Source organism: Trichosurus vulpecula, chromosome 7 (assembly GCF_011100635.1).
Source record: "Trichosurus vulpecula isolate mTriVul1 chromosome 7, mTriVul1.pri, whole genome shotgun sequence".
In the NCBI taxonomy this organism is placed as follows: domain Eukaryota; kingdom Metazoa; phylum Chordata; class Mammalia; order Diprotodontia; family Phalangeridae; genus Trichosurus; species Trichosurus vulpecula.
Window position 1 is genome coordinate 129714382 of NC_050579.1, and position 19629 is coordinate 129734010.

At 35.9% G+C, this 19629-nt stretch overlaps 1 protein-coding gene across 2 annotated transcripts in view; it reads left to right on the forward strand.

Moving 5' to 3' along the window:
* Nucleotides 1–19629, forward strand: part of MED23 (mediator complex subunit 23) — a 56207-nt gene that overhangs the window by 19576 nt on the left and 17002 nt on the right. For both annotated transcript variants that reach the window (XM_036766575.1, XM_036766576.1), the window contains 10 exons: nucleotides 863–1063; nucleotides 1698–1841; nucleotides 4529–4674; nucleotides 5478–5723; nucleotides 6878–7020; nucleotides 13093–13267; nucleotides 13938–14101; nucleotides 15443–15567; nucleotides 17224–17429; nucleotides 17520–17700. In XM_036766575.1, coding sequence (XP_036622470.1) covers nucleotides 863–1063; nucleotides 1698–1841; nucleotides 4529–4674; nucleotides 5478–5723; nucleotides 6878–7020; nucleotides 13093–13267; nucleotides 13938–14101; nucleotides 15443–15567; nucleotides 17224–17429; nucleotides 17520–17700 — 1731 coding nt within the window. The remainder of the gene's footprint in view (nucleotides 1–862; nucleotides 1064–1697; nucleotides 1842–4528; nucleotides 4675–5477; nucleotides 5724–6877; nucleotides 7021–13092; nucleotides 13268–13937; nucleotides 14102–15442; nucleotides 15568–17223; nucleotides 17430–17519; nucleotides 17701–19629) is intronic.

Below are 19629 nucleotides of genomic sequence, written 5' to 3' on the forward strand. Positions count from 1 at the left end.
TACTAAGACACATAACTTGTTTGTTGAGAAAATGCAAGAACAACTAAAACAAATTTTGTGGATGTGTGGGTTTATTTTTTTAATAAGTATGTTTTAAAAAGCAATTTGAAAAAACAAAGCACAAATCTTTTTGCCTCTAGAAAGGGAAATTGCATTTTCATTTTTAGTTTTTAAGCTCAGTTCTTTTCTTTTTTTAAAAATAGTTTTTTGCTTTGTTTTACAATTAAAGCTGCATTATGTTTGGGTTGTAAGAGAAAAAGCATGCGTTTAGCAATTTTCTGACCAAATTTTTGCAAAAAAAAATTTGTGGGGGGCAGGGAGAGGTGTGGTTAATTCCACATGTAGAGAATGTTTTTGTTCAATAAAATTTGGTAATTATACAAAAAGACTTAGAATCTTTCTAAATGAACCAGTATATTTAAAGGTTTAAATAGAAAACAAAAAGCCTTTTAACTTTAAGGCAAATGGCTCACACTGTGCTAACTATCTTGAACCATCCAAAGGCCTTGAAATTCTAGATTTTTATATGAATTCTGATTCTTTTGAATAACCAAGGGCTTCCAGATAATTTTGAACTAAAGTAATTATCAATAATTAATGATAATAAATTTTTCACTTGGGTTTAAATCAGAAATGCCATGGGAGGTCTGGCGGAAGGGTTGTAGAGCTTTTTCATTGAATAGAAGTTGTCTTCTGTGACATAACATAGTGCAGCTTTAATAAACCAGCCTAACTTTAACTTCTTAAGTTAAGACTTCATTTCATGCTTTCCAGCCTCTTGTTTAATATTGTCTGTTACCTGATTACTTCTAAAGCTAACCAAGAGGCTTTTGGAATACTGTATCTAATCTCTGTCCTACAGCACAAACAGCGCTGCCCAGTGCTGGAGGACCAGTTGGTGGATCTGGTGGTTTATGCCATGGAACGTTCAGAGACTGAGGAGAAATTTGATGATGGGGGAACCAGTCAGCTTCTGTGGCAACACCTCTCAAGCCAGCTCATTTTTTTTGTACTTTTCCAGTTTGCAAGTTTTCCTCATATGGTCTTATCTCTTCATCAAAAGGTATGCACTAGACCTCTTTTTCAGTAGGAACTATTGATTTTAGGTTGCAGTTTTCTTTTTTAAAAAGAATTATTGTAATTTCAAAGAGCATAACTTAATGATATGGTTTTAGTGTTGACAAATAGAAATCCTGAGACTAAATTTCATCTCCATTATGCTCTTTGGCAGATTACTTAACCATTTTTGTTACCTGATAAGGTAGGCTAAAATTCTGTCTCTCAGATGATAGAAATTTCAGTAATAAACTAACATTGTTACATCTGTAATTTTTCTTATGAGATGCATGTTATCCAGCAAAAATGGCTATTAGAGTAGATTTTTGTAAGGTTCCATCACCAGAAAGTTGGCTGCCAAGAGGCCACCAGGTTTTTTAGCCATAGCTCAGGAGCCAGGCAATTAAGACATGGAAGTGGTAATCTGTGTCATTGGAATGAATCGCCAAATCACTGAAATCATAGACCTTTGAAGAACTGAAATACTTTGCAAATGCTAAAGTTAGATCATGAACTTTCTCAGAATAGAAATTACATTCCACAGATTCTGCAGTTGAAATTCTTCTGTTTTGTAATGGACACTCCCATCAATATTGATGAACTGAGAACTAATAATCTATGCTCTCAAACATCTTTTACAGTTAGCAGGGCGAGGTCTAATTAAAGGCAGAGACCATCTAATGTGGGTACTGCTGCAGTTCATTTCTGGAAGTATTCAGAAAAATGCATTAGCTGATTTTCTCCCCGTTATGAAGCTCTTTGATCTTCTTTATCCAGAAAAAGAGGTAAGTTTCACCATTCAGTGGAAAACAACATAATTAAATTTATATTAAAGGTTCAGTATGAGGGAGGTGGTATTGCAGTAATGGAAAGGATACAGACTGAAATGGGTTGTGGGTTCTGGTCCTAATTATGACTGTGTAACTCTGGACTTTGGTTTCCTTAACTGTAAAATGAAGGGATGGACTACTCAATTTCTAAGGCCCTTTTATAGGTAAGAAAGTGGTTGTAACTTGCCCAAGTTTATGTAACTGGCTAATGTTAGAAGGATTATCTAGGACTTAAAACAGCCAGTCCAGAGCAAACTTTATCTTCAGATTCTCATAGTTCTTTAAAAAAAATTATTGATGCTTTTTTGTTGTTTTAGTCATCAAAGTCATTTCCATCTATATCAAGCAAGCAAGGATTTATTAAGTACTTTGTGTTTAGATATTAGGCATGCAAAGACAAAAATGTAACAATCCTGCCCTCAAGGACTACATTTTGGAGAGAAGGAATCATGTACAAGTGTCAGTAAATACAACATAATTTCAGAGGGTTGGGTAGGGCTGGCACTAGTGGCTGTGTGGAATCAGAAAAGGTCTCAAGGGGACGGGATATCTTAAAGGAAGTTGAGCTGAGGTAGCTTAAAGGAAGATAGGCAGAGGTGAGGAGAAGAGTGCCTTCCAGGCATGGAAGACAACCTATGTAAAGGCACAGAGATAGGAGATGGAATGTCATTTGTGAGGGACAGCAAGTAGGCAGCGTGGTTGAACTGTAGCACACGCAAAGGAGAATATAATGTTCCTGGAAAAGTAGGTAGGAACCAAGTTGTAAAAGGCCTTAAATGCTAACCAGAGAAGAGTTAATTGAATTGCTCAAGGTCACAGCTAGTTAAGTATTTGAGGCAGGATTTGAACTGTCTTCAGGTCCATCATTTTATCCATTCTTGCACCTCACTGTCCCTATAGGAAATAGGAAACCTTTGAAGTTTATTGAATAGGAAAGTGACATAGTAGGACTTCTAAGCTTTAGCAATATCAATTTGGCAGCTGTGTAATGGAGAGAGACTCTTGCGGTAGTCCAATCCAGAGGTAATTAGGACCTTAAAGTAGGGTGGTACCTTGTAAGTGAGGTGAAGGGAATCTAAATGACAGGTGTTATAGAGGTAGAAGCAATAGGATTTGGCATGGAATGGAAGGAAGAGTGAGAAAGAGAAGATAGGAAGAGGGATAGATTGGGTGGGATGGGAGAGATGATTCCATTTTGAATATGTCTAGATACTTAAGGAACATACAATTAAAAATGTCCAGTAGATACTTGATGATGTGAGAGGAGCTCAGGAGAGCTATAGTTGGATATGTAGATTTGGAAATCACCTTTGTAGAAATGATAATGGATCCATAAAAATTAAGTAAGAGAGTATAGATAAAGAAGAGACCAGAGAACACTCACAGTTAGGGGGACAGATTATAAATAATAAACCAGGAGTGCTCAGATAGAATAACTAAGGGAATTACTCTCAGGAAAACCCAGAGAGGAGATAGTGTGCAAGAAGAAAGGGGAGTGGTCTATAGTGTAACATGTTGCTCATTTCACTTTCCATCAGTTCAAGCAAGACTTACCGTTTTTCTCTGAATTCCTAATGTTCTTTTCTTTTGTCATGATAGGAAAGACTGGAAACAAAATGTGTACCCATTGGTTGAAGAATGGCTAAACACATGATAATATTCTATTATTCTATTTAAGAATATTCTATTATTGTTCAGCAGCTCTTCAATAGATTGGGTACACACTTTGTTTCTAGTTTTTTTCTATCATTAAAAATGCTGTTGTGAATTTTTTTTTTTGAGATACACCAAACAGAGGACTTTTTTTGTCTGACCTCTGAGGGAGGCAAGTATGATTGATGGGATCTCCAGGTCAAAGGGAATAAAACATTTAGTAACTTTTTCCATAATTAATAACTTTTCCTGTAATTCCAAATTGTTTTTAGGTATATGCCCAGTAGTTGGAACTCTAGGTCAAAGGGTATGGATCATTTTGCAACTTCACAAACAGTGTATTTATGTACTCCACATAACCCTTCCACCTATCCCTCCAACATTGACTATTGTCATCTTTTGTCATCTTTGCCAGTTTGCAAGTTGTGAAGTGAAATTTCAGAATTGTTTTGATTTGCATGTCTCTTATTAATGATTTGGAGCATTTTTTCATAGGGTTGTCAATAGTTTGTTATTCATCTTTTGAGAGCTATTCATGTCTTTTAACCACTCATTTATTTGGGGAATGCCTTTTGGTTATTTTTAATATTCTCTCCCTTTTCAAGTGACAGTTCATTATTTTTCTCCCCTTTCTGAGAATATAAACTCCTTCCAGGCAGGAGCTGTTTTGTTGTCTTTATACCCCTAGAATAGCACATAGCATATATAATTGTGTATAATCCATATACAATAAGTGCTTAACAAATGCTTCTTCTCTTGTTAGGTGGATTTAGGATTTATGTCTTATAAGGTAAAACTCAAAAATGGGTTCCATCTCTTATGTGTCATTTAAGCTCTCCAGACATCAGTTTCCTTATATGAAAAACGAGGGAGTTGGATTAGAATATTTCTCAGTCCTAGGTCTAGGTCTGTGATTCTCATTTGTAAGAATACCTAAAACATATTGCTCCTTTATTTTTGTGATACCATGCAAATATGTTCTTTCTTAGTGTATTCCTGTACCGGATATTAACAAACCTCAGTCAACCCATGCCTTTGCAATGACATGTATTTGGATACATCTAAACAGAAAAGCCCAAAATGACAACTCCAAACTACAGATTCCTATACCTCACTCCTTAAAACTTCACCATGAGTAAGTCAATATGTTGTTGTTTATTTTTAAATTAATATAGAAATTAGTGGAATTTGGGAGTTACTGTTGAAACTGATTCTGTTTATGTAATAATTAATATTTGTGTTATAGCTAAAGTTGAAAGACTGGCTGATGTCTACAACAGAGAACTAACAACCTTAATTAGAATGCTTGTATCTTCAAAAGTAATCATTTGTTGCCTTATTAAAGTTATCAGTATTCACAAATAATGAAGATATTTCATAATTCCATACATACTGCCTTTTTAATAACAAGGCTTAGGTAGCACTTTCTTGTAATGATATCTATAGTTAAGGTATAGTGTGTTATTTAATATTACAAATAATAAATTGATTTATAATTCATGAATTTGCAAATTACATACTATGCACATACCCCTTGATTGATTAATTTAGCCACTTACGGTCCTGCTACTAATAACATATCTTTTAAAAACATCAAGTGTATATGGAGTATTTTCTTTATATGTTCAGAAATAGCATTATATTTTGTATTATTTTAAGATTGAATTCCCTTTGTCCCTATTTTTTGAGGTTCTTGAGGAATTGTGTAATGATATACAAAGATTCTGGTTAGAATCTACCTAGAATCCTTGATATGTGTGTTGCCATTGTGTATTTTGGGACAGGTAAATATAGCACCTTTGGGACCTAAGGTTTTATCTCTTTGTTCAAAGATTAAAATCGAAAGATTGAAAATGGAAAAAAATCAAGTTGTATTGCAACTGTATTTTGTGGTATATTACATCTATTTTTATATTTAATTTAACTTAATATTCATAGGTTCTTGCAACAAAGTCTTCGAAATAAAAATTTGCAGATGAATGACTATAAGATTGCCTTGTTGTGTAATGCATACTCTACAAATTCAGAATGTTTTACATTACCCATGGGAGTTCTAGTAGAAACTATTTATGGCAATGGAAATATGAGAATCTCTCTCCCTGGAATTAATTGCATGGCATCAGGATCTATCACCCCCTTACCGATGAACCTGTTGGATTCCCTTACAGTGCATGCCAAAATGAGGTATATTCTTTCATTTCTTTTGGGTCCAGTGTTATTTTCAGTTGATATCGACAGGTTTACTGTTGGTTTTTTAAGTTTCCTTGGTGCCTTGTATACATGTGTGCACACGGTGGCGTGCTCTGTCTCTCTGCGAGGGTGTGTGCACTCACACACACACACACACACACACACACACAGCTTCATTCTATTTTTAGCTTTTTTCTCACTACCCTGCATTCCAGACTACTACAAGCCATTCCCCAACCTTATCCTCCTCTCCACTGCTCCCAGCATGTATTTCCATATACTACCTTCCATGCCTGAAATAGACTCTTTCCACATCTTTACCTGTTGAAATGTTTCCCCTTCTTCAGATCTCATGTTGCCTTTCTCGATTATTCCCACACACACAAAGCAAGCCTACCTTATACTTTTTTCATTAACCTCCCTTAGGAATTTATTACATTTTAACTTATATTTTTTTGTGTACATACCTTGAATCCTTTCTTCCGCCTCTTATTTGTAAGCCCTTTAAAGACAGGAACTTTATTTTATTTGTTCTTTGTATCAGCAGTTAACATAATATTTTGGTTAGAGCAGGCATTTAATACATGTTATGGAATTGGATTCTCTGAGTATACAAGCGGTGTCTTCATGAGGTTAACATAGAAAATTGCCAAATTTAGTGTTTCCATGAGTTTTTTGAAGCACAGTTCTTGACATATGGTAAGCACTTAGTAAATGGTTAATTATTACTAGATTGAAAACTACTTAGTGTCAAGATTATACTTATGTGGTTGCAGAATATGAGCAATTTAGCTCACTCAAATACTACTAAATAATAGCTTAGGGAATTGATTCAGACTTTTGTTTGAAAGTGGGATAACACTAAACATGGGATAACGCTAAAGTAGAAAGAATGCCAGAGTTGGAGGCAAAGACATGGTTTCAAATCCTACCTCTGCAACTTATTAACTGAATGATTATGTACAAATTGTCCAACCTCTCTGGACCTCAGTTTTTTCCATCCGTAAAATGGGGATAATAACATAGATTTATTGTGAAGAACGTGCTTTGCAAACTTTATTTAAATTTTTTATTTATAAATTGAGCTATTATTGTCAGTCGTACCTAAAATTTGAACTTTCTTTTTCCCTCTCTTCCCTTTACCACAGCTTAATTCACAGTATTGCTACCAGGGTAATAAAACTGGCACATGCAAAATCCAGCGTGGCATTGGCTCCAGCCCTAGTGGAAACCTACAGTCGTTTACTGGTTTATATGGAAATAGAATCCTTGGGCATTAAAGGATTTATTAGTAAGAGCAAATTTTCTTTTTATTTTATTATTTTTTCCCAGTTACATGCAAAAACAATTTTTAACATTCTTTTAAAAACAGTTTGACTTCCAAATTCTCTCCCTCCCCTAACTACTCCCTAAAGTGTTAAGCAGTTTGATATGGGTTGTACATAATCATGTATAGTGTTATATGTATACAGGGTTATACATATACAGTCGTATATATTGCAAAACATATATATATATATGCACCCATGTTTAACATATACATATGTCATGTTGTAAAAGAAAACACAGGCCACCCCCACCCCCCCAAAAAAAACACACCAAAAAAAAAGAAAGTGAAAAATGGCATGCTTCAATTTGCATTCAGACACCATCAATTCTTTGGAGGTGGATAGCATTTTTCATCATGAGTCCTTTGGAATTGTCTTGAATCATTGTATTGCTGAGAATAGCTTAAGTTGTTCACAGTTGATTATCATACAACCTTGCTGTTAGTGTGTACAGTGTTCTCCTGGTTCTTCTCACTTCACTCAGCATCAGTTCATATAAGTCTGTCCAGGTTTTTCTGAAGTCTGCCTGTTCATTTCTTATACCATGATAGTATTCCATTACTTGTTCCACAACTTGTTCCCATTCCCCAATTGATGGGCATCCCTTCGATTTCCAATTCTTTGCTACCACAGAAAAGAGCTGTTATAAATATTTTTCTACAAATAGGTCCTTTTCCCTTTTTTAATCTCTATGGGATATAGGCTTAGTAGTGGTTTTGTTGGATCAAAGGGTATGCACAGTTTTATAGACCTTTGGGCATAGTTTCAAATTGCTCTTTAGAATGGTTGGATCAGTTCATAACTCCCAACAGTGTATTAATGTCACAGTTATCCCACATCCCCTCCAACATTTATCATTTTCCTTTTCTGTCATATTAGCCAGTCTGACAGCTGTGATGTGGTACCTCAGAGTTATTTTAATTTGCATTTCTCTCATCTATAATAGTAATTTAGAGCATTTTTTCATGTGACTATAGCTTTGATTTCTTCATCTGAGAACTGCTAGTTCATATCCTTTGACCATCTATCAAATGGAGAATGATTTGTATTTTAAATTTGACTCAATTCTCTATATATTTAAGAAATAAGGCCTTTATCAGGGACACTTACTATAAAAATTATTTCACAGCTTTCTGATTTCCATCTTGGTTGCATTGGTTTTGTTTGTGCAAAAACTTTAATATAATCAAAATTATCCATTTTACATCTTGTAATGCTCTCTTATCTCTTGTTTGGTCCTGTTTCCTTCCCTTATCCTTAGATTGGATGGGTAAACTATTCCATATTCCCTTAATTTGCTTATAGTACCACCCTTTATGTCTACATCATGTACCCATTTTGACCCTATCTAGGTATGTAGCATGAGATACTGGTCTACACCCAGTTTCTGCCAAACCGCTTTCCATTTTTTTCCCAACAGTTTTTGTCAGAGAGTAAGTTCTTGTCTCAAAAGCTTGGGTCTTTGGGTTTATCAAACACTAGATTACCATAAGCATTTACTGCTGTGTATTATATACATATTCTACCGATCCATCTATTTCTTAGCCTGTACCAGATAGTTTTGATGATTACCACTTTATAATACAGTTTGAGATCTGGTGTGGCTAGGCCGTCTTCCTTTACGTTTCCATTAATTCCCTTGATATTCCTGACCTTTAGTTCTTTCAGATGAATTTTGTTATGATTTTTTTCTAGCACAGTGAAGTACTTTTTGGTAGTTTTATTGGTGTGTCACTGAATAAGTAAATTTAGGTAAAATTGTCGTTTTTACTATATTGTCTTGGCCTACCAGTGAGCAATTAATATTTCTCCAGTTGTCTAGATCTGTCTTTATATGTGTGAAAAGTGTTTTGTAATTATGTTCATATAGTTCCTGGATTTGTCTTGGCAGGTAGACTCTCGAGTATTTTATATTGTCTGCAGTTACTATATTTTATTTAGTATTTTTCCCCCAGTTACATGTAAAAACAATTTTTAACATTCATTTTTAAAACTTCTCTCCCTTCCTCTTCCCCTCCCACTGCACCATTGAGAAGGCAAGCAATTTGATATAGGTTATGCATGTATAGTGATGCAAAACATTTCTGTAATAGTCATGTTGTGAAAGAAAACATAGAGCAAAAAAACCTCAAGAAAAATAGAGTAAAAAAGTATGCTTCAATGTGTATTCAGACACTATCAGTTCTTTGGAGATGGATAGCATTTTTCATCATAAGTCCTTCGGAGCTGTCTTGGATCATTATGTTACTGAGAATAGCTAAGTCATTCACATTCTTAGAATATTGATGTTACTTTTTGCATCAGCCCGTGCAAGCCTTTCCAGGTTTTTCCTGAGAGCATCCTGCTCATCATTTCTTGTATATAGTACAATGGTGTTCCATCATAATCACATAACAACTTTTTCTACAATTCCCCAATTGATGGGCATCCCCTCAATTTTTAATTCTTTGTCCACAGGAAAGAGCTGCTACAAATATTTTTGTACATATAGATCCTTTTCCTCTTTGTTTTTTAATCTCTTTTGAGATACTGACTTAGTAGTCGTATTGCTAGGTCAAAGGGTATACATGGTTTTATAGCCCTTTGGGCATAGTTCCAAATTGCTCTACAGAATGGTTAAATAAGTACACAACTCCACCAACAGTGCATTAATGTCTCATTTTTCCCACATCCCCTCCAACATTTGTCATTTTCCTTTTTTGTTCTATTAGGTAGTCTAATAGGTATGACGTAGTACCTCAGAATTGTTTCTATTTGCATTCCTCCAATCAATAGTGATTTAGAGCACTTTCTCATATGGCTATAGATAGCTTTGATTAGTTCATCTGAAAACTGATCATATGTTTTGATCATTTATCAGTTAAGGAATGGCTCTTATTTTTATAAATCTGAATCATTTTTCTTTATGTTTGAGAAATGAGGCCTTTTTCAGAGAAACTTGCTTCAGAAACTTTTTTCCACAGTTACTATTGCTAACAGTATTTCCCTCCATCCTATTCACAGTCCCCCCCCCCCACATTTATTCTATTATCTTCTTTCACCCCTCTGCCCTTCTCTTATCCCCTTCCCCTCCTACTTTCCTGAAGGGTAAGAGAGATTTCAATACGCAATTGAATGTATGTTATTCCCTCTTTGAGCCAATTCTGATGAGAGTAATGTTTATTCACTCCTCCTCCTGCACTCCCCCCTCTTCCCCTCCACTGTAAAAGCTTTTTCTTGCCTCGTTTATGTGAGACAATTTGCCTCATTCTACCTCTCCCTTTCTCTTTTTTCCCACTACATTCCTTTCTCACTCCTTAATTCATCCCTTCATATTCAACTCACACTTGTCTATGTGTATATTCCTTCTAACTAACCTAATAATGAGAAAGGTCTTATGAGTTACAAATAGCATCTTCCCATGCAGGAATGTTAACAGTTTAACCTTATTAAGTCCCTTATGAATTCCCTTTCCTGTTTACCTTTTTATAATTCTCTCAAGTCTTATATTTGAAAGTCAGATTTTCTATTCAGCTCTGGCCTTTTCATCAAAAATGCTTGAAAGTCCTTTATCTCATTGAATATCCATTTTTTCCACTGAAGGATTATACTCAGGTTTTGCTGGGTAGGTGATCTTGGCTGTAATTCTAGCTCCTTTGCCCTCCAGAATATCATATTCCAAGCCCTCCAGTTCTTAAATGTAGAAGTTGCTAAATCTTGTGTTATCCTGACTTGATTCACGATACTTGTATTGTTTCTTTCTGGCTGCTTGCAATATTTTTTCCCCTTGACCTGGAACTCTGAATTTGGCTATAATAAGTTTTCATTTTGGGATCTCTTTCAGGAGATGATTAGTAAATTCTTTCTATTTCTGTTTTACCCTCTGGCTGTAGAATATAAGGACAGTTTTCCTTGATAATTTCTTGAAAGATGATGTCTACGCTCTTTTTTTGATCATGGCTTTCAGGTAATCCAGTAATTTTTAAATTATCTCTCTTGGATCTATTCTCCAGGTCAGTTATTTTTCCAGTGAGATATTTCACATTGTCTTCTATTTTTTTCATTCTTTTGGTTTTGTTTTACTGTTTCTTGATTCATAAAGTCATTGTAGCTTCCGTTTGCTCCATTCTAATTTTAAAGGAATTATTCAGTGAGCTTTCCATTTGGCCAGTTCTACTCTTTAAGGCAATTCTCCTCAATGGCTTTTTGGCTCTCTTTTTACCATTTGGCCTAGTCTGTTTTTAAGTTGTTATTTTCTTCAGTTTTTTTTGTGTCCCCTTTACCAAATTCTTGATTCATTTTTTCGTTATTTTCTTGCATCACTTTGATTTCTCTTCCCAATTTTTCCTCTACCTCTCTTGCTTGATTTTTTTTTTTTTTTTGGCAAAGCATTCAGGGTTGAGTGTCTTGGCCCAGGGTCACACAGCTACTAAGTATCAAGTGTCTGAGGTCAGATTTGAACTCATCAAATATCCCCTCAGTAAAAAGGTTTGTTCTGTGAAGTTTGAATTCAGTCAAAGGGCTGCGCTTGAGGACCTAGAGGGCCACATAAGGCCTCAAGGCTGCAGGTTCCCCATCCCTGATCTAAAGAGAGGTGTTTACTATTCTCCTGGCATGTGCTCTGGTCTTTTAGCGACCACAAACATTCATTTCTGCCCTGGAACTGTGAGGAGGGTCCCCCCTCCACTGTGGCCACAAGCTGTGCTATTCTAGTGCTCCTCCTTGCCCTGGGACTGCCACCCAGGACTCTGATCTGGATCCAAGTATAGGCAAAGCAACAGTCCTACCTCAGTGCTAGGAAAGAGACCCCTGTAATCTCCTTCTGACCCCTTACTTTCTGTGGGTGAGAGCTCTGGAAGCAGTCACAGCCACTGCCGATTCAGTCACTCCCAAGGCCTGCTGCTTGTTTGCTGTGGCTGGAACTGTGCTGGCTTGGCCTGGCCTGTGCTCTGCTCTCACCCAGAATGTTGTAAAAAAAAGTTCTATAAACTTTAAACCTCAATGAAAATGTGAATGATTTTTATATAACAAAGCCTAATACATTCAGACTTGATTCCTTAAATTAGATTTGAGGTCTTAGAGCTGAAATATATCTTTGTAAAATATGTGAAAAGAGAGCTTAACACAAGAGTGTAAATATGATTTTAAAAGGTTATTTCCCCTACTAAACAAACTTTTCCAGCTCAGCTTTTTCAGAATATAAATCAAATATCAAGAAGTTTTCAGTTTTAGCTAGTGCTAGTTGAAGCAATACTTCTCTTCCTCCATGATCTATTTTAGGTGCCACTTCCTCCATGAAGCCTTCCCTACTTATCATACTAACTGAAAGTAACCATTGTCTCCTCATTTTCCTGGGACAGTCTGCCTGGATCTCTTGATCCCTCCTTTGACCCTATCACTTCCTACTGTGTGTTTTTTCAGAGTTCTTATGAAGCAGGAACTTTGTTGCTTTTTATCTTTATATTCTAAGACCATACCACATTGTCTTAATTGAATTGCTGTAATAAAAGCTATCATTTATATATGCTTTATAATGTTTGCAAAAATGCTTTACATATTCCTTATTTTTAAAAATTTCATTTGATCCTTTAAACAAACCTGTGAAGTATATGCTCTTATCTTCATTTTACAAATGAGGAAACTGAGGCTGAGAGCAGTTAATTGACTTGCCCAGGATCACACAGCTCGTGCATATCAGAGTTAGGATTTAAACTTAGAAAGTCCTGACTCTTAAGTCCAGCTATATACATCAATTGTGCCACCTATGTGAAATATTAATTCTTTCTCAACTACCTCTACTAATCTCTGGCTTCCTAGCCTAATTTAGGTTACTGTGTATACCTGAAAATTCTATGGCTACATTTTAAAAATATTACATAATTCAGACTAATCTTCCTCCTACTTAATTGAAATTAGCACCTTTTCCTATGTACTTGTAACCAAAAAGAATTCTATAATTCTATGTAGGAAAACAAAATCACAAATAATTTTTTTTGGAAGATATTTGTATAATCTTACTTTCCTTTATATGCGTCTTTATTATCTCCTTTCACAAGGTCAACTCTTGCCTACTGTTTTCAAGTCTCATGCTTGGGGAATTTTACACACACTCCTGGAGATGTTCAGCTATCGTATGCACCACATCCAGCCTCATTACCGAGTTCAACTACTGAGCCACCTTCACACTCTAGCTGCTGCTCCCCAAACCAATCAAAACCAGCTCCATCTCTGGTGAGCCTTTGAAGATGCCATTGTCCTTTATTCTAGTTTGCTAGATGTTTTATTAGAGCTTTTGGTTCCGCTGTAAAGTCCTTAGCCTGCATCTATATATATATACATATTTTTGTTCTTTCACGTTAGCATAAATTTCTTCTCTACTCTTTGAATATTTGCCTTTTAATTAAAAAATAACAAATGGGACAAAAATTTAATAGAGAAGTTGCTTTTCTTTCAATTATTTTGCCTCTGAACTGGTGGTAAAGCTGTGCAGTCCTTGTCTTCTACTTCACCCTGAAAAAACAAAAAGGTTTTTTGTTTCAGGTAAGCTGCCAGATGTGGTTTTTATTGTACCCGTAGTGAAAACAGATGTAGAAAAATGTTTGCAGTTTTCAAAACAGTGTATCCAAATGAAATTAACTTTGTACTTCCATGCCCTACAGACTTAGTAGTAGCTTTGACTGAAGTCAGCAAAATTAGGAAACATACAGTATGAACTTCCCAGTTTGGGAAATGATAAAAAAGCTGACACTGAGCCACTATCCTTTTATTCAGTACTTCCAAAGAAAAATTTTAAAGCTCTTTCAAGTTTAATTTTTTTTTGCCTACTTTATAAAACTAGAATTGTAGATACATTTTTGCCAAAATGTTATAACTTGGATAACTCTTCTTTTCCCCTTTTCAGTGTTGAGAGCACTGCTCTAAGACTCATAACAGCACTTGGCAGCTCTGAAGTGCAACCTCAGTTTACTCGTTTCCTTAGTGACCCCAAAACTGTGCTTTCAGCAGAGTCTGAAGAACTGAATCGGGCCTTAATTTTGACCTTAGCGAGAGCGACTCATGTGACAGGTAATAATGAATTTTCCAAGGGAAAAAAAGGGAGTGGTGCAGCTAGGTGGTGCAGTGAGTAGAGTATTGGCCCTGGAGTCAGGAGGACCTGAGTTCAAATCCGGCCTCAGACACTTGACGCACTTACTAGCTGTGTGACCTTGGGCAAGTCATTAACCCCAATTGCCCTGCCTTCTCCCCTCCAAAAAAAAGAAAAAAAAGGGAGTATATTAAAGATTATTTTGATGATACTGTATCATTGAAAGCCTACCTCCTGAAAAATTATCATCTATATTTGAAAATCTTAAGTACTAACCTGTTATTTCCCAGGGTATTCTAACTTCAACCAGTTTGTGTTTCAGTTTTCACAGTGGTTAATAAGTTTTAGAGAAATAATGCATGAAAATTGAACATGGGAATGGAAAGAATTTTTTTCAGATTAAATTAATTCTCATTTGCTAACAGCCTTATTCTAGAAAACAGTGCTCATGTACTTGAGGTATGTGACTTAGTAACAAAGTTTTATGCTTTATCCTACAGATAGAACTTTTGCCTATGACCATTAGGAACTTTGAATGAATTTAAACACCTTTGTGAGACTTTAGAAGGAGTGCGCTTGTGGGTGAAATTGGCACTCATGATTTAAGACTTGAGTTGATATTTTCTCTGAGTAACCATAGAAATCAAATTAGTATATGGGAACAAAATCATTCTATCTTACTCCTAAATTTTTTGCTTTTGATTACCTGAAAGATTCCCTTTTTCTCCTATCTCCAAACCATTTTCATAAAGCAACTAAAACTATCTTCCTAAGGCATAGATCTGAATGTCTCTCTTCTGCTTAATACCTATAAACTATAAACAGTAGGTTATAAACTCTAGAATAACATACTAACTCCTCAGTCCACCACTTAAAGCCCTTCATAATCTGGCTAACACCTGCCTTTCCAAACTTATTTCACATCTCCTTCATGTCCTCTTCATTTCAGCAAAATTAGTAATTTCTTGAATTCAACATATTTTCTGTTCAAAGGCTGTCCCCTGTGTCGGACATGCACTCTCACCCTGGCTTCTTAAAATCCTTAGCTTCTTTCAAGATTCAAGTGGGGTGCTACTTATGCAAAATCTCTCCTGATTCTTGGGGGGTTGAATACTCTTTTTCTTATAGTTATTTATCTGTATCCATATTATTCTAGGCTTCCTCTTTTCTGTCTCTAACTCCCATCACAATATAAGCTCATTGAGGGGCAAGAAGGGATTATTTTATCTTTTTACCCCTAGCATCTTACACAGTTCTTAAGTACTTAATAAGTATTTCTCATATTTTAGTTGAATTGAATTTTATAGATGTCTGTCTGTTAGATTTTTTTACAGGCTCTGATTCAATTCAGGGAACTTGGTGCAAGGATATACTTCAGACTATCATGAGTTTTACACCTCACAATTGGGCTTCTCATACTCTTAGCTGCTTTCCAGCTCCTCTACAGGTAATTCTGTAATGAACTATCACTGTATGGAAAAGTTATTATTTTGCTATTTTATAATGTCTTATATGGAGAATTTTTTTGTTATTGTTGTTAACTTTATTGAACAGGAAAGTAGTTTGATTTGCAAGCTCTTTGAGGGCAGAGACTGGTTTATCATTCTCTTCTTTAGCATTATGCCCTACAATAGGTGCTTAGTAAATGCTTAAATTGAATTTTTAAATCCAATTTTTGGCTACAAAGTCATGTTTTCACATTGTTTAGACAGTTGACCATATACTTCCAGGTTTGTTTGGGTTTGGGTTTTTTTGGCCCAGATCTGTGCTTTTATTCATATGGGGAACTCCAAATGAGGAAACTCTCTCTACCAATGCAGAATGGGACCTTCTTTGTAACATTATATAATCTGAATACTGCTGGGGCCCTGAGAGAGTATGACTTGCCCTGCCAGAATCACATAACCAGTATATATCAAAAGCTGTATTTGAATCTAGGTCTTCCTGATATCAAGACCAGCATTTCTCCCCTACGCAATAACTGAATATGTTTCTGAAGTAATAGCCAATAAGTAGTTACAGAATCTTGTGGGGGTCATTTTGTGAATATTAACATTCTATTTATCAAATAAGCCATGTCATTTTCACTGTAATGGAGAGAAATTTGGTCTTGGTTAGCTTCTTAAATCAAGATCAACAGATTAAAATGTTCAGATAAGAAAAACAAAAGTAGACTATATGAGGAACAACTGAAGGAACCAAATGACAGCAGTTGAGCAGATATTTAAAACAGAACTTCAGAGAATGAGTGAGAATTGGACTGTTTATAACCATTCCTAGAGAAAGAAGCTAATTAATTATCTAAGAGCCACTGTAAGCAGCTTTTTTTGTTGTTCATTGGGACAAGGCTAGAGAGAATGTATTCAGATTTCAGAGGATATTATCGAAGAATTATATTATCACAGAATTATTATTTGTATCAAAGAATATTATATGGCATTATTGGGAAAGAAGAGACAGAAGGTATTAAAGAGCTTTGGAGTTTAGGTATACCTAGACTTTAGAGTGAGAGAATTAATCTTTTAAATGCTTTTTCAGCCGTGTGTGTGTCTGTTTATCTGTGTCTCTGTGTGTGTGTGTGTGTGTGTGTGTAATTTTAGCCATAGGTAAAAATAGGGGTCAGTCTAAAACAAAAGAAACTGACTTTTAGAGAAAGAAGAATTTTCCACTCATTTCATTATGGGAGCATTCAATTTTCTTTTTTTTTTTTTAGAAATGGAAGAGACTTTATAGAGGTTATCTAATTCAATTTCCTGATTATACAGATGAGAAAATTAAAGATGCTGAGGTTAAACAATTTCTCAGAGTCACATGACTGAGAGAACAACAGTGAGTTAGAAATGACCTTCATATAGATCAAGGGTTCTTAACCTTTTTTGTGCTGTGGACTGGTGAAACCTATGCATCCTTACTCAGAATATTGTTTTTAAATGTACAAAATTAAATGCAAGGGATTACCTAAGAAACAAATCATATTGAAATGCTGTTATCAGATTTTTTTTAAAAAGTTCACGGCTCTCACACTAATAATCCTTGATCTAGTGGGCCATTACTTTTTTTCAACCATACAAAATTGTAGTTACTATCTTGTCTCTTTCTTCAGGCATTCTTCAAGCAAAATAATGTACCTCAAGAAAGTCGTTTTAACCTGAAAAAGAATGTAGAGGAGGAATACAGAAAGTGGAAATCTATGAACGATGAAAATGACATCATTACTCACTTCTCTATACAAGGCTCTCCTCCTCTCTTCCTTTGCCTCCTTTGGAAGATGCTCTTGGAAACAGATCACATTAATCAAATTGGCTATAGGTGAACCAGTAGGAATATCTGCTATAACCGTATTCCATTTCATGTACAGTTGGGTAGTAATAAAATTATTTGTTTCTCTCTGCTTTGCAGAGTACTGGAGAGAATTGGGGCTAGAGCCTTGGTAGCTCATGTCAGAACATTTGCAGACTTCCTGGTATATGAGTTCTCCACATCAGCTGGAGGTCAGCAACTCAACAAATGCATTGAGATCCTCAATGATATGGTATGGAAGTACAACATTGTTACACTGGACCGATTGATTCTGTGTCTTGTAAGTATAAATTTCTAAGATCTCTCGTTGTCCATACAGATCCTGTGGATTGCTCCCTTAATTGATATAGATTCTGATAGTTTGAGGATTGGTCTTAGAATTCAGAAAGCCCAGACTTCACATCCTGCCTCCAACACTGTGTGACCCCAGGAAGTTTACTTTTCTGATCCTCAGTTTCCTCATTCATAAAAAAGGACAATAGCATCTCTCTCACAGGATTATTATGAGGATCAAGTAAGATATAATATATGTCAAGTACGTTATAAACTTTAAAGTTCTATCTACATGCTAGCTATTATTTATTCCATAATCAAGTATTGTTTCCATCCAGATAACTCTTTAGCTCTGCTACTCTAAAGAACCAGAAATTTCACATTAATGAATTAATTAATGATAATTTTATTTTCTTACCTGTCTTTACAGGTTGTGGCTGGTGGGGCAAGAGATAGTAGTATGGAATTATTGTTATTATTATTATATCCACTTTTGCTATAGTTTCTAGTCACTACCACATCTCAGAATTAACCTCAGTCAAATTACTCCACCTCTCAGCAGTCTCTGAAAGGGTAGAGAAGCAGTGTTTGGCTAGGCCGGCAGACCCTGAGTTTACTTTCCTGCCTGCTGGATGTTGCCTTGTCAGTGATTCATAAGGAATACTTATTGAACTTTAACTTCCCCAGACATTGGTCATCATATTTTGGTAACCAGGTTAGCCAACCTTAATCCTCTAAGGTTAGTTATCTTTAATTCCTGTTTTGTTTGGTAGTCATATTAGAAGAACTGGGTTCACCACTGACTCATGTTGCCTAATTCCAACTGATGCCTCGTAGTCCTTTTGTCCTCCCTTGATTGTTTCTTTGTCCCACTCTCCTTAGCAACCATTCTAAAATCAGGTTTCCTGCTCTCATCTTCATTTTGCTTCTACAACCTTCTCTCAGGTAAATGTATTTGTGTACTACCTTACTGAGAAAATTGAGACTTTTCAGTTTCTTCATCTCCCCTTCTCTACCTGTCATCTTCCTATACTCTCCTATACCCTTGTCTTTGAAAAAGAGGCAGTTGATTTCCTTGCCAAGGCTAACCACTTAACCTGTAACCTGGAATCCCACCCCACCCCCATTTTCTCTATGACTTTGCCTCCATTAATCTTTCCCTCTCTCATTCTCATCTTCATTTTCTCCCCGAGTACTAGTGTTTTCCCTGTTGTCTAAAAGCATATTCATGTCTCCCATATCCTTAAAAAACCCTTCATTTGACTTTGCCAACCCTTCATAACATTTGCCCAAGTCTCTCTTCCCTTTCATTGCCTAAATTCCAGAAAGCATCAGACATTCCTGCTTCAACCTCCTAATCATCTATTTACTGCCTAATCCCTTGCAGAGGAAATATTGATCCCACTATTCAACTGAAACCAGGTTGCCAGTGCTTGTTAAATCAGATGACCTTTTCTCAATCCTCATCCCCTTTCATCCTTTTCAGTTCTAATACTGTTGACCACAACCCTTGAATATTCTCTTTTGCCTCAGCTTTTGTGACACTGTTCTCTCCTAGTTCTTCTGCTACCTCTCTTACTCTTCCCCACTCTTTGATGGATTGTTATCCATCCGCTGCTCCTTTAGGACTGGCATCCACAAAGGCTTTGTCCTAGACCCTCTTCTCTCTCTACTACTTTCTTTCCCTTACTCATCTCCGTTGTTCCCATGGGTTCCATACCTGTATGTGCAGTTCAGATCTTTCTCTTGATTCCTCTCTTATCAAGTCTGCTGAATATTTCCTCGATGTCCTGTTAGCAACTCATACTGAACATAAGTAAACTGGAGCTCATTATCTTCCCCATTCCCAAACTTTTCTTCTGACTCACCTATTTTTGTCTAAAAGCCTCACCATCTTCCCAATCATCCAGGTTTATAACCTTGAAGTCATCATTAA